The 19,916-nt window shown below is 38.0% G+C and overlaps 1 protein-coding gene across 10 annotated transcripts in view; it reads left to right on the plus strand.

The window, feature by feature from the left end:
• The window catches only part of adgrb1a (adhesion G protein-coupled receptor B1a), a 154,870-nt gene that overhangs the window by 58,815 nt on the left and 76,139 nt on the right, over positions 1 to 19,916 (plus strand). For 5 of the 10 annotated variants that reach the window (XM_028817484.2, XM_028817487.2, XM_028817485.2 and 2 more), the window contains exons 5-13: positions 2,248 to 2,412; positions 8,040 to 8,219; positions 10,438 to 10,602; positions 11,014 to 11,178; positions 12,045 to 12,146; positions 14,255 to 14,361; positions 14,897 to 15,091; positions 15,734 to 15,802; positions 16,829 to 16,937. In XM_028817484.2, the coding sequence (XP_028673317.1) occupies positions 2,248 to 2,412; positions 8,040 to 8,219; positions 10,438 to 10,602; positions 11,014 to 11,178; positions 12,045 to 12,146; positions 14,255 to 14,361; positions 14,897 to 15,091; positions 15,734 to 15,802; positions 16,829 to 16,937 (1,257 nt within the window). The remainder of the gene's footprint in view (positions 1 to 2,247; positions 2,413 to 8,039; positions 8,220 to 10,437; positions 10,603 to 11,013; positions 11,179 to 12,044; positions 12,147 to 14,254; positions 14,362 to 14,896; positions 15,092 to 15,733; positions 15,803 to 16,828; positions 16,938 to 19,916) is intronic. The other 5 variants (XM_051935831.1, XM_051935832.1, XM_051935835.1 and 2 more) reach the window with 3 other exon arrangements.

Here is a 19,916-nt window from a genome sequence, read left to right on the forward strand (position 1 = left end):
TATAAATATTTTATTGGACTGGCATTCTGTCCAGTGCTGTTTTCTGCATTGTGCCCATCTACAGTATCTCCAGGCAGGTACCCTCAATCTTGTTTTTGAGTTAGCATGCTTAAGGTTGAGATTAGATGTCAACTTTATTATTCTGAATTAAAATCCCTCCAAATTCTGGTCAATTTCAAGTTAGACTAAATGATATGACTAAGGTATTGTTTGGAGGGAAGTCTAAAACAAATCGTTCGTCACCCACTGTTACAGTACATAGGTGGCACAGCGCTTACTGCTTCTGCCCCAGAGACTCAGCCACCTGGGCTGAAATCCTGTGCGTGCTTGATGTCATTGTGGTGCTTGTACATTCTCCACATGCTGGCATTGTTTTTCCTATCACACCTCCAAAAATGTGCATGTTTAGTTGATTAGTCATTCTAATTTGGCTTCATGGAAAAGAATTTTGGGATGGACCAGTGCCCTGGTCAGTGCTCGTTTCTGCATCACTGAACTGAACTTGGTGTATCTGTGAAAGTTACATTGTTTTATTGTTACACACTAGGACTGCCACAGATATTTGATTTGCTCTCACATTAGTAAACCATTTATACACATTATGAAAATAAAATATGGAAATCTTATTCTTTATTAGATTCTAAAAAAATTGGATTTAGCTCATAATGGCAAAAGATTTAGATTTAATTAAAGCATTGAGTGGAAAAAGCAATGCTTTTAAATAATCATCCAGTATTACTAGACATTAGATTGTCACTCTAATTCAAGCAAATCTGGAACTGTAAATAACATATTATTATATTTAAGTGCCATTGGACTGAAAATATTTTGATTGTGTTTTTGTAATATTTAGAATTCAAGCAGTTCCAACAAACAGACATATTGTATGCTCCCACTAAAATTTATCTAGTTTTTTAATGGTTAGCATGTGGTTAATGTCATCTTGCAGGTTTGTGATATAGCAAGTTTTGCACCATTTGTTTAAAATTTTCAGTTTTTGGTTACTTTTTTTTGGCTGGCAGCTTTGAGAAGTGCAATCTATGTTGACTAAAAAGCCACACTGAGACAGCAGTCAGCGCCATTGTAAACCTGATAAATGGCAGAAACAAAGTGGAACTCCTCAGTCCGATATGAGCAGAAAAAGCTGATTATATGTAAGATCTGAAAACGTATAGCAGGCATACTGTCAGTTTTTGAATACTTAGTCATGTGCAGGTTCAAACAGGAAAGGAACAGAGAGAAAAAAATGTTGCTTGAGTTAGGTATGTATAACAGAGTAAACTGAAAAATCAGTTTGTTGTTTAGATGATGTGATGTGATAAAGCTCAGTGTGAAGTCAGTTGGTGATCCACAAACTTATAAGGAATAGGAGAGTTGATCAGAGATAAGTCTTATACAATGCCGTGAAAAAGTTGTTGTTCCTTCCTTGATTTCCACTGTCATTGCAGATTTTTGACAATGAAAATCTATGGGTCTTCCAACACAATCTAAAATTAAGTAAAGGAAGTAAACAAACAGTCTCATAACAGCCTGGAAATCAGCAAGTCATCAGTTAAGCATGACGCCACATTCATTGAATTTTTCTGTATGATGTTAGTCTTAAAAATCGTATGTCGGGTATGAAATTTTCTTCTGGGATCTCAGTCAAATGTAGTGCCACTACTGCTTAATGTCTGATATATAATCTCATCCATATGCTACTTTGGATTGAGCTTTGCTAAGAGTCTGTTTCTACAAGGAAGAAGAAGAAGAAGAAATAGTGCTAATGAGACTCATACTGCAGCTCTTTTCAAAGTCAAGCATTTGTCTTATTTAAAAATTTGTCATAACGTTCAATCACCACAACAAAAGAAACTGTCTTCTGACTCATTAGGATTCATGTTACATTTAATCTAAAGCTCACAAGCTAGACGGATGCAAGAAATCAATCTTCAGCCCTGTTGACAGGATAGCTTTGGAAGCTCCCCAATTTCCTTCCTCCCTTCAATCCCAATTACCTTCCCAGTTCTTGAGTCCCATTTTTAACCAGCGATTATTTATGAGTGAAACAGAGCAAAGGAGGTACAAAAGGCTTTGAAATCTTTGTAAAAGCTCCTTCTGAGCAGATGAAATGCAAGTTCTTATAAAGTAATTTGAAAACAGCTTGAAGAAAATGAGTTTATTGTTGACCCTGCATGCTGACTTTGACTGAACGCCTCTCCTGCCTTTTAACCTTGACCCCATTCCCCCCACCCTCCAACCCCACAGTGGACCCAGCAGCAGAAGAGTGGTCCCCCTGGAGCGTTTGCTCCACCACCTGTGGCGAGGGCTGGCAGACTCGAACACGCTTCTGTGTCTCGTCTTCTTATAGCACCCAGTGCAGTGGGCCCCTGCGGGAGCAGCGGCAGTGCAACAATTCTGCTGTCTGTCCAGGTAGGTCAACCCCAAGGCAAGTTTAAATCTCACAGTGGTGAGAAGGATGTGATGTGCATTTTGGGCTTCATCAGCAAAACTTGTGGTCTCCTAACCCCTTCACTGCACTGTTCTGCATGAGAAAACAGCTAGGTCCTGAGGTTGGGAGCATGCGCTGATTACAGTGCGTTGCCGCACCCATCACAGGGCGAACCACATGGATTGAGGTCCGAGTGCAGTCGTGCAACACTAGTCAGAAGAATGAAATACACTATCTATTCGCATAGTGTTATTAAGGTCAAAAACTTTTTCTAGCTAATTCTAATGTACCCTATCCCCACCTCCTAAGGTGCCAGTGCTCTCTAATGAAGTCCATTACAATAGTCAGGTGATCTGTATTCCATTTTGACCACTGAGTAATGAGTTTTGCATTTCTGTTGCTTAGACACAAAATAAAACTTCCCAGCTTTCCCTACCGTATCAATCACCACCTTGATTTCTAAGTAAATCAAGAAGAAAATTAAATAATAGTTGACTACTGACCCATAGAACTTTCTTAAGTCAAATGCTTAGAATGCTAATGGCTATTGGTTATTTTGCTGATTTAAAACACTGTCCAATGACTGTTGGGCAGAAGTAACAAAATAAACTTCTTATTTCTATAATAGTATTTGTTGCATTAAACTTATTCTTACATTTAGACAACCAGCTGTTTGGGTTACAAAGTGGTGACGTCTCAATCTGCAGTCTTGTCATGTAACGCTTTGGCTCTTAGACCATACTATGCCCAGATAGACTCATGCTTGGCAATACCAGTAGCCATCTGTTTCAGACCAAATAACTGAATAATGTGATGTTATTAACATAATAGATGAAAACTTTCTTGCAGTGAAAGGGTTACGATTCCATGGTCGAAAAACCTGGTGTGTAAAGTTTGAACAGAAAATGCATCATTACAACAAAAAAAGTTTTTGGCATTTTTTGACAACTAAAAATACTTGATGCACAGCTCAGTACTCCACATTAAATATTCATTAATTACTAATTGATAATGAAATTGACCTAAATTTTGACCTTAAATAAAAATACAAAAGTAAGCAAAAACATCTTTCCAGGTTTTCTGAAAAGTATCCTTACAAATATTCTAACAGGCCATGAATAACATGAAAGTACACACAAAACAAAACGTTTGTTTACGGGTAGGCAGGGTGGGTAATCAGAATGGCATTGAGTCCCCATTGTGCAGTCACACCCACCTTTCAGGAGAGGCACTTAACCATTTGGGATACGATGGTGACCAGGCTGCTGAGATGAGGTTAGAGGGATGGTAGAAGGACAGGTCACTATTAAGCAGGTTTGTACAATAAAGTGGTGCGTTTTTTAACTCCACCCCTACACTCTTTTATTCACTGCCTCTGATGAGCACTTTGAGGTCTTGCATGAATATCTTTGTTTTAAAATTACAGTTTGAGTGGATCATGGATCCACATAAACACAAGGGTGTTGCCAGGCATCCTCCAAGCATGTATCACCTTTACACAGCTTATCACTTTAGGGACAGACATCCCCTATTTTAGCATGTCTGGTTGTGGCTGTATTCAGTGTATGCCCTCACAGCCAGGTGATGTTCATATGCCATTTGAACTGTCTAGAATGCTGAACAGCATGAATGGCTTCAATGCCCACTGTTGAATTTGGCATCAAATAGTGGATACCAGACAAGACTGAGTGCCTCTCCTTAACCCCAAAGTGGCCTCATTGTTTTCATTAGGTAAGGCATGGCTGTGTATGTCCTTATTGCAAGTGGTGCTGCTGTTTGCAATAAAAATAGGACAACATCTCAGAGTCTAAAGAATGTGAAGTCACTCAGTTACCTGATTTTCATGAAAAAACTAAACCTCCTTGAATCCATGACTGTTTATATAAACATCTGAGCAAATGTATAATGCTGACAATTTATGAGAATAAAGTCATGATCTGTTTCTTGATTCACTGGTCAAACATTTGTAACAAATATGCTCTTTAATTGAGCTGCTTGTAATTTTAAAATTGAAAGTAATCAGCTCATCATTGACATGATGCATACATAGAATTCTGTGAGTTGGCAGTGCTGTGTTTATTTGAATATTTCTATTGCCTTACCTTTGAGTTATCTAACTGCATTATAGTTAGAATAGCTGGGGACAAGTGAATAAGAAGAAAATGACTGAAGACTATAAGCAAAAGGGGACTCAGTAGACTCTTGGATATCCTTTGAAGACCCTTTATAGATTCCTTTTCCCACTTTAAAATAGTATGGTACCCACATCGGAGTCATCCATTTTCTACACTGTTCTTTTCTTTGTCAAAGTCAAACAGATAACACAAAATTTACTTTGAATTGATCACATAATACACTTCAACTATATTCTACTACTGGAGTTACTTAGATTAATTTAACAGCCTAACAACATATTTAGTGGATAAAGAAACAAAAACCACAGGAGCAAACATGCAGTCCTCCATTAAGGAAACTGAAAGGTTGGAATTAGGGAATCCATTCCCAGACGGGTTTATCCATTCCTGGGAAATCGGGAATCCCGCATGTCATTCCCGGGAATCCCGGGCTCCCAGGAATGACACAGTGCACGGGCATCTCAAATGTGAACGGTTTTAGAACGTGCAACACTTATTTTTAATAAAACTACTGCAATATGTTGACACCAATAAAAGACTAACCTTAACTACAAGCAGTTCATGCTGTCATACAAGTACATGTATCTAGTTAGTTGCGGTAATAAGAGCGTAGAAAGCACAACGTGTCGAGCGTGCAGTCGTCCAGGCAAAAGTGCACCTTCGTGCAGAGTAAGCCAGCCGCTTAGAAAGCACGCTCTGTCTCCACTGAAGTAGGCGGCACAGTCATCAGATACTGATACACTTGCTCTGGAACACCGCCGTTTCAGCTTTTACTGATGCATCCAGTTTCTTGTCATCATTCTGTGATGGCAAGTTTCTTGGCACCGATAATGCGGATGCAACAGACTGACGCATTGAAATTTCAAGTTGCTGTTCAAAGGTGTCAACAGCACAGACGTCAATGAATTCTGCCCCGTCCTGGCATTCGTGCGCTGCAGAGTGCAGACACCTCCCAGTCCACTGTGTTCAGTCTTAGTGGGAGCCGGGAGACTGACTGCTGCTGGTCTGTTGTTGACTGAATTAATGAGCAATACACTACACCGTGGGCCAAAAAACCGTGCCACTTAATTATTTTCAACTATAACTCTGTTATTTCTTGATCGATTTTTACACTTTTACATGCTATATATGTGAGCTTGGCCGTTCCCGTTTTCCCAGGAATTACAGCAGTTTCATTCCCGGGAGTGCGGAAATGAAAAATGTCCGGGAATCCTGGGCTCCCGATTACCTAGTTGGAATAAAAACAAAGATGAAAATTTTGTGGCATAGTAATGCTACTCTTTGAACCACAATGCTACCTCTCCAGCATGCTGAGATGAAAGATTGCTATGATTTAAACACACAATGAACAAGTGTACATTCATCTGATTGTGTGCCATCACAATATAGCCACTGATATTAGATGATGCTTTTGCATGGTATTTCACAAATTGGTTATCATCTAGTCTTATTTTAGAACTTTTTACTGATCTTAAACAATAAAGATTCTTTGTGGAGCCTTCCTATGGATGGTTCTTTTGGTATTCAAAAATAATTCCCCTATGGCATCGTTATGAAGAACCACTTTTGTCACGTTTTTTTTTTAAGAGTGTAGGGTCAGTTCCTGCATCAAAATTTTTCAATTTAATTTTTTTAATTCCATGATTAGGATAATAAGTAGCATTGCATATGTCTACCAGTCACAAGCTTATACATAAAACATGAAGCAACCACTTTAGAGAAGAATAAAATATCAAATGAAGAAATAAAAAGTCTTGTTTATTTGTTTGCAAGGTCAGTGTTACAGATCTGTTTATGTTAGAACCTTCTGATAGATTTATATATGAATTCTTTACAACAGGATAAATTAAGATAGCTATCTCTTGCAAGCCATAGGTACTGTAGAAGTATTATAAGACCTGTCCTTATCAAGCCTGGACCTTGCTATGATGAAGGTACTCTGACTAAGTGAGACAGAGGTCAAATAATGAAAATTACCACAAGATGCAAAACCAAGGTCGAAAATGGGAATCAGAGACAATCTTTCATCGGAGCCCAAAATACAGCATCAAAAACACAAGACCAGAAATTCAAAAGAAAAGATATAGTTATTCTCTGATCAAAGGGTTATTATCCATCAAGATCAGATATCCTGGAATTAATGACACTAAACCTTATAACATTACTTGTTTGATATGACAAACAAGAGCATCCTGGGAGTTACGAGAAGGGTTTCCATGGCAGCAGCCAGCACAATGCAAACTTGTCTGCAGTGGAAACAAAATGGTGTTGTGGTAGAACATAAACAAAAATTCAACTTTGTCAGGGGGCAAAAAAACTCTGATTCTTTGTACTTTAAAACTCCATACTTGATACGCTGTATAGCAGTTGTAAATAATCACTAGAAAGAGCTACAAGAATTTTAAATCCTGGAGATCATAATAGAAGGGACTTTTACACTCCATTGATCCTTGAATCTGTCTATTTCTTTTTTTTGTTTGTTTGTTTGTTTTTCATCAGATTTTTATTAAGCTGCACCACGACACAAATTAAAATGAACAAATATAACTAAACTTTAATAATCAATAAATACAACAGAGAACCTCCCTACATAGCACAGTGAAAATATGTTAGTGGACAGGATGAATAAAGACAGTTCCTAGACAGTCCTAACAGAGGACTAAAGCCCAACCACTGGGCCAAGTATAAAAGGTTGGAAAATTAACAAGGATATCATGTCATTAGCAAGTCTCCACCTAGCTTCTCTAAGCATATACTCTTGACTGAGTCATCTTTCATAAATAGTTCTAAAGTGGCGTGACTTGGTAAAGTAGTGTCCACAAGCTCCCTAACACCTCCAACAGACCATTTCATGATTAATGGTAGCTTTTGTTAGGTACTTTGAGAGAAAAGAATGTCTTATGTTTTCTGATATCTTCATTAATGTAAATCCATTTGCCTCAAACCTAACACTACAACGTTCTTATTACACATATTCAAATGTTTGGATAAACAAGAGTCTTCTGTATATTGTCATAAAACATGTGCCCAAAAGTACATGTTTGCAGATTACCCCATACACTGTTAAGGACTACTAAAAAGGAAGCCTGGAAGGATGTTGTATAAAAAAGGTTTGCTAACAATGGTTTAGGAGGATGACATTGGTTTAGGAGGATAAAAAATGTTATAAGAATGATTGACTGATCAGCAGAGGGGAGTTGTCAGTAGCCTGCAGTTCTCCTCAGTATATTTACTGTCAATTTTGTCTTATTTGACACTGCTGTACAATTCATTTTGTCTGTTCTGAAAATGATTTTTGTCTTGTGCACAGACTGTTGCAGAAAAGATATAGTCTTAAAATAGATATTATGCCATCACTCTTAGAATTAAAATTGAAGAACTTGGCACAGTTACATTGCACAATTGTATGTCCTGGAGAATTGTTTCTTGCTGAATGCCTCAGTTTTCTTTCTCCTCTATAAATCACACCTCAGCTGCTCTGATTGCAGTGCATGGGGCCTGGGACGAATGGTCACCCTGGAGCTTGTGTTCTTCAACCTGTGGGCGGGGCTACAGAGACCGTACCCGCACCTGCAAGCCACCACAGTTTGGGGGCAACTCCTGTGATGGACCTGAGAAGCAAACCAAGTTCTGCAACATCGCTTTGTGTCCAGGTATGCATAAACCTTACAGTTTGGTGTCTTAATTCCTCTATCAGCCTTACTGCCCACACCTCATTTGCACCCTGCCTACTCCAAATTCCAGGGCATATCAAGTCTTCCAGGTAATAACCTCTCCAAAGCATGAACCAACTGCCAATCAAATGCATGAATGGTGGCACCAAAGTCATATGGTGGAATGCAGTTTTCTGTATTACATGCAACCCGAAAATTTCCACTTTTGGTCCAAGTGTCCATATAACATTGTTCTGCAGGATTTTGAAGCCAAACATCAATATTCTTCTTCCTGGGCAGTTGTTTTAACCCTGATACTCTTCCTTAAATTTCTTTTGTAAACAGGGTGTAGCTGATAACAGAATTCTAAAAACTGATTTTAGTTCAGATGAGAAAGGCTTGCCAATGCAGGGGTGCTGCTCTCCCGTTCTTTGTGATTGGCTGGAAGGTGGATGCTAATTGTTGTCCCAAATCTTTTCCATTTCATGACTTTGTTTGTGGCTGCATATTGGTGTTTAAATGGAGATTTGGAAATGGTTTTGGGATCAGCATTGGGTGCCCGTTAAGGTCATTTTCAGCAATCTCATTTGAGTGGAGCTAGATCTAATTCTAGTATCTGTCTAAAAAGAACTTACTTTTGTTGATGAAAGTAGAGGTATTTTTGGGCTTTGTACAGTATATATAGCTTGTCTGGCCCAAAACATTTATTTTCTCTTCCATATACTGTATATATATATATATATATATATATATATATATATATATATATATATATATATATATATCCATCCATCCATTTTCCAACCCGTTGTATCCGAACACAGGGTCACGGGGGTCTGCTGGAGCCAATCCCAGCCAACACAGGGCACAAGGCAGGAAACAATCCTGGGTAGGGTGCCAACCCACTGCAGTATATATATATATATATATATATATATATATATATATATATATATATATATATATATATATATATATATATATATATATATATAACTTTTACATTTTATAGAACTTTTCTTACCATCTGAAAATGCTTTACATAGATGGTGGGGAACCAATTCAACCAATGTGTAGAATCCACCTGAATGATTTGATGGCAGTCATTCTTACATCACCACACAGTAGCTATCAGGTGATGAATTGGTGAGCGAGATATTTAGCCAATAAGGGACAGGGGATGATTAAGGGACTAGAATGTCATGGGCAATTTAGCCATGACAACAAGAAACACATTACATTTTTTGAAAAATGTCCATGAATCTGTTATCACTACAGAGAGTCACAGCATCATTTTTATGTGTCATCCAAAGAACAGCATCAATTTTTAAAGCACAGTAGCCCTGTATGTGTGCTGGGGCATTGGGATCCACACAAAGGCCACAGGATAAGTGCCCTCTGATGACCTCACTGACATTTTTTCTAGCAGCAACCTAAGCTTTTCCTAGATAGTCTCCCATCCAAATACTGGACGGAGTCAAAAATGCTTTGCTTCTGGTGGATTACAAGCTGAACACCAAACTGATGTCTCTTTTAAATGCATTACACAATTTATGAAGGTATGGTATGTGAAATAGTATGGTGGCACAGCGGGCAGATTTTCCACCTCATTGATCCTTCATCCTGGGTTCCCATTTCGCAGTCTCTCAGTGTCTTCATGAGTTTTCTTCTCATATCTCAAAAAACATGCAGGTTAGATTAGTGGATGATTCCCATTTGGCCCCTGCATGGGTGTTAGTATAAGTGTGTGTGTAAGTGTTCCTTGTGCTGAACTGGTGCACTGTACTGATCTGTGCCAAGTACTGCCATGATAGGCTCCAGCATCTGGTGACATTGAATTAGATTAAGAATGGCATGCTACGTTGTATGTGTATTGGAGGTTCCCCTGCAAAGGACTTGCACCTAATAAAAGCACCCAGTGATTTTTTTCATGCTTTATACCCATTGCTTGCTGGGACAGGCTTCAGCTTCCCTGTAACACTGCCCTGGATACACAAATGGTTGGATGGATGAATGTTATGAATTGTTGTTGATTTTACACCAACTTTTGAACCTTCCTCACTTTAACTGTCTTTATAACCTACAGTACATATAAAAACTGAACAAATTCTGTTCCAAAAAATTATTAAAAATGACTAATAATTGTTTACATAACCGTAAATGTTCACATCTTCATTACTGCCTTTCTATTTTTTGATTGATTTTATTTTGTTTTCAGTTGATGGAAATTGGAACGAGTGGTCAAGTTGGAGTTCATGCTCAGCCTCCTGTTCAAATGGCACACAGCAAAGGATCCGAGAATGTAATGGGCCTTCCTATGGGGGTGCTGAGTGCCAGGGCCACTGGGTAGAGACCAGAGATTGTTTTCTTCGCCAATGTCCAGGTATTTTATCTCCATGCTGTCCATGCTATTCATCTCCATTCCACCTTCATGTATCGAAAAGGCAGATTTCATGTGTAAATCTCTTTTAATAGCATGCATATCTTCCAGTTAGTGGTTTAGATTCTTCTGTTGGGCCAGTTACATTTTCAGAATACCATGCATACTATGCTACAGAAATTGGCACACAGTTATGTTTTTTCGTTTGTCCTGACTGAACAAATGGCTGTCTTAGTTTTTGGTAAAAGGGCTAAGACAAATGCTTCTCTAGTAATCAGTTGTTTTGCATAAATAGTTAGCTGAGCAGAGATGGAAATCCACAATTCTAACACTATTTGTTTTCCCCCATAACTCAAAATGGAATTATGTATCAGTGTGTTTGAGATTGTCATGTTATGTTATGCTTTTTTTTAGTGGATGGGAAATGGCAACTCTGGAGCTCATGGGGGAGCTGTTCCAAGACTTGTGATGGTGGCCAGCAGCAGAGGCAAAGGGTTTGCTATGGACCTTTCTTTGGTGGAGAACCATGTCCAGGTCCTCGGGATGAGCTGAGACTTTGCAATGAGAAGCGTTGTCCAGGTGGGTGGCAGGTCGAATCTATCGGTGAATCTATCAAAAATAAATGTGTATCAGATATTGGGATAAAAAACAGAAATGCCAGAAGGAAGAGTAGACAAATTAATTGTTTAATATGAGGTAATACCAGAAATACTGACACCAGGGTAAACATTGACATTACTGCTATCAGCAAAAAAGTCAATTTGAATGAGTTTAGAGCAGGGGTAGGCAACGTCGGTCCTGGTGAGCCGCAGTGGCTACAGGTTTTCATTCCAACCCAATTGCTTAATTAGAAACCAATCATTGCCAATCTCAGACCTTATTTAATTTTATGGCTTGTTAGTCTGTGCAATGTAAGGCTCTTATATCGTAGATTTTTTTCCTTTCCAAGGATATCATCCAAATGATATGAAGCCTAAAACAGATCATTGTCAGTCTGTCACATTTTTCTATTAAGTGTTTTATTAAATCAAACAGTGCATGATGAACACACACAGATGTAATTGGAAAAAAGCTAGCTGGAGAACTGCTGGCTGCTTTGTCTTTTACATCTTATTGCTAATAAGGAGCAATTAAAACACTGAATGCAGCAGTTTAAGATTGAAATAAGCAATTAAGGTTGGAGAACCTTAACAAGCGAGACCACTAAAATGAAGCATCAAAATGTCACTTAAGCAATATGTGCTTCATCAGCAATAATTGAGTTCTCGTTAAGGAACTGGGTTGGAACAAAAACCTGCACATACTGCGGCTCACCAGGACCGACGTTGCCTACCCCTGGTTTAGAGGAACCAAAATTGTCTGTGCTACTGAAAATATATACAAACTGAAAATTACTCTACCCAATAATGAAATGCTCACTTAGTACCTTTTCTGTCCACATACAGAACCACATGAGATCTGCGAGGAGGAGAATTATGCCAAGGTGGTGTGGAAAAGAACAGCATTTGGAGAAGTGGCTGTTGTGCGCTGCCCGCTCAATGCCTCAGGTGAGATTGAATAGGTCACCCTGGCTCACTTTTCATAGTGAAGATGAATTTTACCTCAACTCAATTCATAAAACTAGGCATATACATTGTGGTCATTGGAAGGAACTGTAGGCCCACAATGAGAAAATGCTGAGTCACCAACTCGGTCATGCCCATTTAATTGGTAAAATAGTCCAAACAACAATGGTGCTAAGCTAACAAAAGACAGGATTTTAATGTAAGGAACTTTTGTTTTTGCTGGTAAGCCTATAATAGTCATGGGAACCGTAGGATATGTAGCTAGAAAGCCAGAAGGGGCGGAGCTAGTTACCCTTATTGGGTGTCTTCTCTGCACTGTGGAGGGAAAAACAGAGGATAAAGTCAGCACCAGCTCCCCCTCTCGAACCGGGCTGTAAGCACATACCTCAAAAGAGCAAAGAAGATAATCCACTGAAGCACATGCATGACAACATGTAAGAAAGAGATATATGTATGGAGTCTGGTGATGTGGCTAATTGAAGACTTGTTTGTGGCACATAAAATTGATGCCAATTTATTTCTAAGCGTTGAGCATGCCACCTGGAGTAAGAACCATAAAAAGTAGGTTTTAAGACTGAATGGATGAATGAAAACTGGATCTCCAGCCTTATTCATCTTGATAATTCATTAGAGAGACAGCTTGCCTCACTTAAAGAGGTCCAATGATGCCTGCCATAGGAGCCATTCTGTATCCGTATAGTTTATTTTTTATGTTTGTATATTTTAGAGAGAAACACGGAATTGATACTTAACATTACAAAATTTTTTAAAAGTTAAATATTCATGATCTTTTTATGTAACGGATAAACAATCACTAGAGTGAATCTACATTTTGCATAGATAACTTTCAGTTTTCATTATTGAAATTATTTTGACCTATCTTTAATTCCTCATTCATACCTAGATGAGACAAGATAGAATAATGATCTTTTTCTTATAAACATTATCAGAGGATCAGTATGGTGGCACAGTAGTAGTGCTCTTACTTCGCAGTAAAGAGATCCAAGTTTGCGTCATGGGTCTTACCTGTGTGGAGTTTACATGTTCTCCTGGTGTACGTGTGGGTTTCCTCTGGGTGCTCCAATTTCCTCCCACTATCCAAAGTCATTCATGTTAGGTGAATTGGCAATGCTAAATTAGTCCTTTTGTGTGTTTGACATGTGTGTGCCTTCAGCCTGCGATGGATTGGCGTCCTGTTCAGAGTTTGTTCCTGCCTTATACCCTATTCTACATGGGATAGACTCTGCCCCCCAATTGAATCTGGTCAAGATTAAGAAGGTTAGAAACTGACATGACTAAACAGGGGATTGTGTTCTTTGATTTGCTGCCTTATAACTCCATGGGTTCCATTCCCTACCTAGTTGTGTTGTTTGTGCAGTTTTAATGTTCTCATATTCTTGGGAGTTTCCTAAATGTATTCTTGTGTAAATCCCAAATGCATCTCTTTGAAATCTCCTATACCCAAAAAGACTTATATTTTATGTTAGTTGGCAACTCTAAACTAGACTCATTGTTGGCTGTGAGAGATTTGTCTTCTATCCAGAGTTGTTCTTTGCCATGCATCCAAGGCTGTTGGGACAGATCCCAGCTCCCTTTACACAGGAGAAGGGGAAAGTCCATGAGTCACATTGTTGAATGGGATACCACTATTTGATATGCAAAACTTGTTAAACAAAATAGTGGTAATTAAATGGCTGACTAGAAAAGGAAAGCGGCATTAACTTACCTGTTGAGTGTCTCCATCTGAATAGTTCTTACTAATGTAATGTGGAAAGTAGTTGTTTTGACAGTGGCACCATCATTTAGTTGAGATTGAATGCTTTCTTGTTATTTTGTAGTTAACACAGCTAATCAGTAGAAAGACCCTCTACAGTTTTGGATGACACCTTCATGATTCACACTATCCCAAACTACTTTTCAATTGAATGCAAGATAATACGGGGTGACATTACCTGTAAATCTACCAGCTCTAATGCCTTGGCCAATTTAATCCAAACAGCCAAAATACATACCTTTTAACTTTTGTGTTAAGTAACATTTTTATTCTTAATTGTATGGTCATATGTTTTTGATCTTTTCTTTCACTGCAGGTCTGATTCTCCGAAAGTGCACCCTGGATGATGATGGTGTAGCCTACTGGGAGCCACCCACCTACATGAAGTGCGTCTCAAACGACTACAGAAATATTCAGATCATGGTAAGGTTTAGGATTTCTACTTCAATTACACAATTCTTCTATGTCCACATATTTCAACAATTTCTATGCTAAGTGCTGGAGTTTTTCACTTCAGTTTCTAAATGCTGGTCAAGAATAAAGCAGAGATTTGGCTGACAAATTTTTAGAGGGACTGTTTCATCTTGACAAGCCAATTACAGCGTGTGGAACTGGAAGGAAAGCATGTGCTAGGATCTGTCTATTGTGACTTAGTAAAAATGATTAAACCTAGCCAGACGAATGGGCCGTGTGATTGTATTAGCAGTAAAGCTCCTAGATTAGTGTGCATGCACAGCAAGTTATTAATCATCCAGACTGATAGCTTAACGCGCATTGTAAATTAATTTATGATTTGCTGTCTTTTCTAACATATCTCCACTTTTCCGGTAAATAAATCTAGTATGGCACTCATCATGCATGTTACACAGCTAAAAGCAGCATATTTGCTGCCGTCACCACTGGAGAACCCTGTTGTCTCAGTTCCAGCCATTTGTAACCTGTATCCATCCCTCTGCAGACAAGGGAACATCTCTCAAAGGCTCAGAGGGGTCTGGTGGGAGATGGAGTGTCTGAAGTTATCAGAAACCTGAAGGAGATTTCTCAAGATGGAACCAGTTACAGTGGAGACCTCCTGGCCACAATGGATGTCCTCAAAAACCTGACAGAGATCTTTAGAAAAGCTTACTATAGCCCCAATGCAGGGGACCTTGAGGTGAGGGTCTATGTTTCCTCTGCTGATCTACCTGAATGCTTAAATGATACATATTAAAGTAGTTTATTTTGTTGTCATGTTTTGCAACTGAGGGAAGTTGGCATTAAATTGCAAGTTGCTTTTTGATGAACTTCTATTGCTGTCATTTTGAAATCTGAAGTAAACCATTAAGAGAGGAGTACCTGCACAGTAGTGGCATGTACATATGATTATAGCTGTTGAAATATATTGTTGGTAACTTCGGATTAAAAAAAAAGTATAATCTTATTTTATGTCTCCCAATGAAACAAAAGCAGCCCAACAGATGCAAGTAAATCCCACCTGACTTTCCAATACTTACAACTGCAGCACTGAAGGTCGCCCCAAACAGCCTTCAGCCTCATGACCATCTCCACACACCACTTGTTATGATATCAATCAATCAATCAATCAATCAATCGACAATTCACTCCCTTCTAACCTCCATAAGGTCTCTTGTCTGATCTGCAACCACACAATCGGATTCCTTCCTATCTCCGAACATCTGCACTTTTCCTCAGCATATGGCTCTGTAGTAGATTAAACAGAAATTATATCTTGAAAATGCTAACAGTATAAAACTACAGGTAATAATATGTGTAACTTATTTTTAATTCTTTTAAGAACTTTGTGAAGATTATTAGCAATTTACTGTCCGAAGAGAACCGTGATCGATGGGAGGAGGCACAACTAGTAAGCATCTATCTATCTATCTATCTATCTATCTATCTATCTATCTATCTATCTATCTATCTATCTATCTATCTATCTATCTATCTATCTATCTATCTATCTATCTATCTATCTATCTATCTATCTATCTATCTATCTATCTATCTATCTATCTGTCTGTCTGTTTGTTTTTCCATTTCTGATCTTTTGACATGCATGTGTTGTTTGCTGTTGGAATACTATATGCTTTTTCTTATGCTTTCTTGCTAACATTGGACGTGTGTCCCAGGTATCACAGAAATTCTGTATTTGTCTTTTGGTCAGGCATCACCCTAAACCTCTTTCCATATTAAATCATGCATAAATGTCACTCAAAATCTGGCAATCCCAGGTAAACCTTTTTTTTTTTTTTAATTATGCAGTAAAATGCCAAAGTGGACTTTGTCTGTATATTAAGGAACGGTCATTGGTTCAGTTTGTTATTGGATAACAACAAATTCTCATCTATTTCAAGCACCACAAAATGGAGTCATGCATTCATTCCTTACTTTAATCCTCATGTTATACTCACTGTTACTATACTTCAAACATTATATTAAATCTACTCTAAAGTTAAACACATTAGAAAAGTAAGAATTCCACAGATGTCTTCACTGTACATGCATTTGATGCACATGCAATAGACTGACATGCGTCTCTGTCTAACATGCCTCTTGCTGACATAGCTAATGAAGTGATGACAGAAAGTTTCAGCGCATTATTCAGTATGACTATATTATAAATGTATGAATTAATATAAGTGATGCCCTTTATGAGTACAGTTTATTTCCTTTCAATTGTATTTGTGTATTATGCTTCAGCAAAGACCCAAATTAAAAAAAAATTATGCTACACAATATCCATGTTTGTGTTCATCTTCATTTTTGTTTGCTTTATACAGAGGCTTGTGATGATGCATGCGGTGAAACACACTAGATACAGTGCACACTGACCCATTGCCAACAGTCTGGTTCCTTGATTAAAACCTCATTGTATTTTGTCCTCCAGTTGGGCCCTAATGTGAAGGAACTTTTCCGTCTCGTGGAAGATTTCATTGATGTCGTTGGATTTCGAACGAAGGGTTTCCAAGATTCTTATCAAGTTACAGAAAATTTAGGTAAGTAATGTTTATTCCTATTTAAAAAAAAACAGATTATGTGTTTTTACAGTTTTATGTTTCTTATTTTGTGAATCTTCTTAAATATATGTTTTTCATTGATCTCTATAATAATGACATTTCTGCAGCATTTAAAAATGTATGCCTTCATGTCTGTGCCAAGTTGATTCAATTCTAACAAAGAAAATTGCATTCGGAAACGTTTAGGACACCAGGTGTCACAGACATGCCAAACAGCACTAAGCTAAATTTAATTAAACTTGGCATCTAGAGAGTAAGCATTACAGGAAGAAGTTATCAAACATTAATGGACGAAAAATGAGAAATGAAAGTAAAAAGCAGCTGTCATCATTTAATTTTTAAGCAGAACACATTTTGCTGTCTCCAGTGAAACTTTCAAAGGTACAATGCAGCTACTTTAAGGTGCCTTCCATTACTTAAATCTGCTGTCATAAAAATGTCTAATTTCAGCTGCTGCAGCACTCTGCTTTCATAAACTCCTGATTACTACAGCCTGGTTTTCTGATCCTCTTAAAAAAATAAAACAGAATATACTTCTAGGTATCACACCTTAAGACTCACCTTAAGACAGATAGATAGATAGATAGATAGATAGATAGATAGATAGATAGATAGATAGATAGATAGATAGATAGATAGATAGATAGATAGATAGATAGATAGATAGATAGATAGATAGATAGATAGATAGCTAGCTAGATAGATAGATAGATAGATAGATAGATAGATAGATAGATAGATAGATAGATAGATAGATAGATAGATAGATAGATAGATAGATAGATAGATAGATAGATAGATAGATAGATAGATAGATAGATAGATAGATAGATAGATAGATAGATAGATGAGCTATGCTCTCAATGCTGTCAAAGTCAATTAAACTGAACTGAGATGGCTTAAGAATGAAGTTCTATTTCACATTAAAAGCATTCCATTTATCTTAATCAATTAGACCTTAAAAGCTGTGGCAGTTTAATCTTCCTGTATCACTGACAGTCCATAACAATAGAGAGCTGAACCTCTTTGGATATATGCAGTATGGCTGTGTGCACAGTAATTCTGAAATCAGGTCCAGCAGGCTATCCTAATGGAGGCTTCCCAGATCACTTGCAATATTTCTGCTTTAATTTACAAGAAACAAGCACTCATTTTTCTGTTTCCATTACTGAATAGAATTTAATGACTTGCCTAGATTATACTCATTGATATTACAACTTTTCTGAGGTGATAAACAGTCTTCAGCTTTGCTATCTATCTATCTATCTATCTATCTATCTATCTATCTATCTATCTATCTATCTATCTATCTATCTATCTATCTATCTATCTATCTATCTATCTATCTATCTATCTATCTATCTATCTATCTATCTATCTATCTATACGGGAGTTCATTCCTAAAATTGCTAATATCACATTAAGTTTTTCCCTTTATTGTTAGAATAACGTCTTCTGTGATGATGAAGTACCTCTTTGCTCAGTAGAGGGCCTGACCATTTATGTGATTTATTTCAAAGTACCACTTGTGCAAAGTAAACTTAAAACTACTGCAGTTTAATATGTGCTGGAAGCCAGATGTTCAAATTGCTTAACTTGGCAAGTTTCCATTAATTTAGCAGCATTTGTGCAGTATCAGAATTTGAATTTCTATGATGTGAACTGATATCCTTCTGCCAAGTGGTTTTAGAAGCACAGATGATTTTTGTCTTGGAGTTATTCCATACATTTGTAATACATTGTTCCTAATGGATGGGAGTGAATGGTTTTGGTGGTCAGGATATTTAGCCTAACAGCATATTTTTATATGTCTGAAAAGATGCGGTTTGGTGTTCGCTGCACATTCAGTCTCTACTTAGGGAGTCTGTATATTAAAAATGCAACAGTGCTTGAATTACATGCAGCAGTGTAAGATGGGATGGGGTCTACAATAAAAAAAAAACATAAAGGTGCACTGAGGTTCCATGTGGGTGTAGGTGCATATGGTATTGGGTCGGAGCAGAACTGGGGTGTGATTGGGGCAATTGGTGAGCCCACAATCATGTGTAGATGTGTGTGTTTTGGCCGATTTCCTCATTAGTGCTCGGAGGTCTATAATTAAGGCACCTGTGTCCACGGAGATTAAAGGGAGCTTGAGCAAGTTAGGGAGAGATCGAAAAAGAAAGAAGACAGGTCCCTAAGTTAAAGGAGAAAGAGAAAAGAAAAAGTAAAGAGGCAGGGTCATGGTGGAGCCAGTACTGTGAAGGGGAGGCCCAAGTAGGAATGAGTGGACAGTGCTTAAGGGTCATGGTCACTCCAGCTAAGTACTCAAGGAGCAGGACAGACCAAATTCTTCAAGTGGGCTACCAAACACAGCAGAGAATGGATGTGGGAGAAAGGAGCAGGGCTGACAGGATCCCCACAGAAGCCCAAGGGATGGCGACGAGGATCTTGAGCCAGTTTAAGGGATGTCTGCACCTGTTGGAGGACATCTCCTTGTGCTGAGGAAATCGTAAATGTAGAGCAGAGGAGATGTTAGTTTTAAAAGGAGGTACAAAAGGCTCTTGCTGGTTTTAAAGAGACAAATCCTGTGTGTTTTAACCTTGGATTTTAACCTGTTTGGATTTATTTATTAGTGTTTAAACCTCCACCAATGACACCGTTTTTACTGGAGCATTTACTGACTTATTTATTTGAAGTCCTTTGCACTACATTTTATTTGATTTTTAGGACATTTATTTTTAAATAGAAGCTCTAAGCAGACTTTCACCTACTCTTATTGTTCCATGTCTCCACCTTGCCCGGCTCATCCTCGGACATGACTCTCGGACGTTAGGGCAGATGCAACCAACCCTGGCCGTCACAAACATCTAAACATACTCATATTACCCGAAATGCCATGCATCACTCTGCCATATGTCACATAATAGTGCTAATGATGCACTGCTATCTTTTTTGGGGTGACCTGATAAATAACTA

Source organism: Erpetoichthys calabaricus, chromosome 13, assembly GCF_900747795.2.
Source record: "Erpetoichthys calabaricus chromosome 13, fErpCal1.3, whole genome shotgun sequence".
Lineage (NCBI taxonomy): Eukaryota > Metazoa > Chordata > Cladistia > Polypteriformes > Polypteridae > Erpetoichthys > Erpetoichthys calabaricus.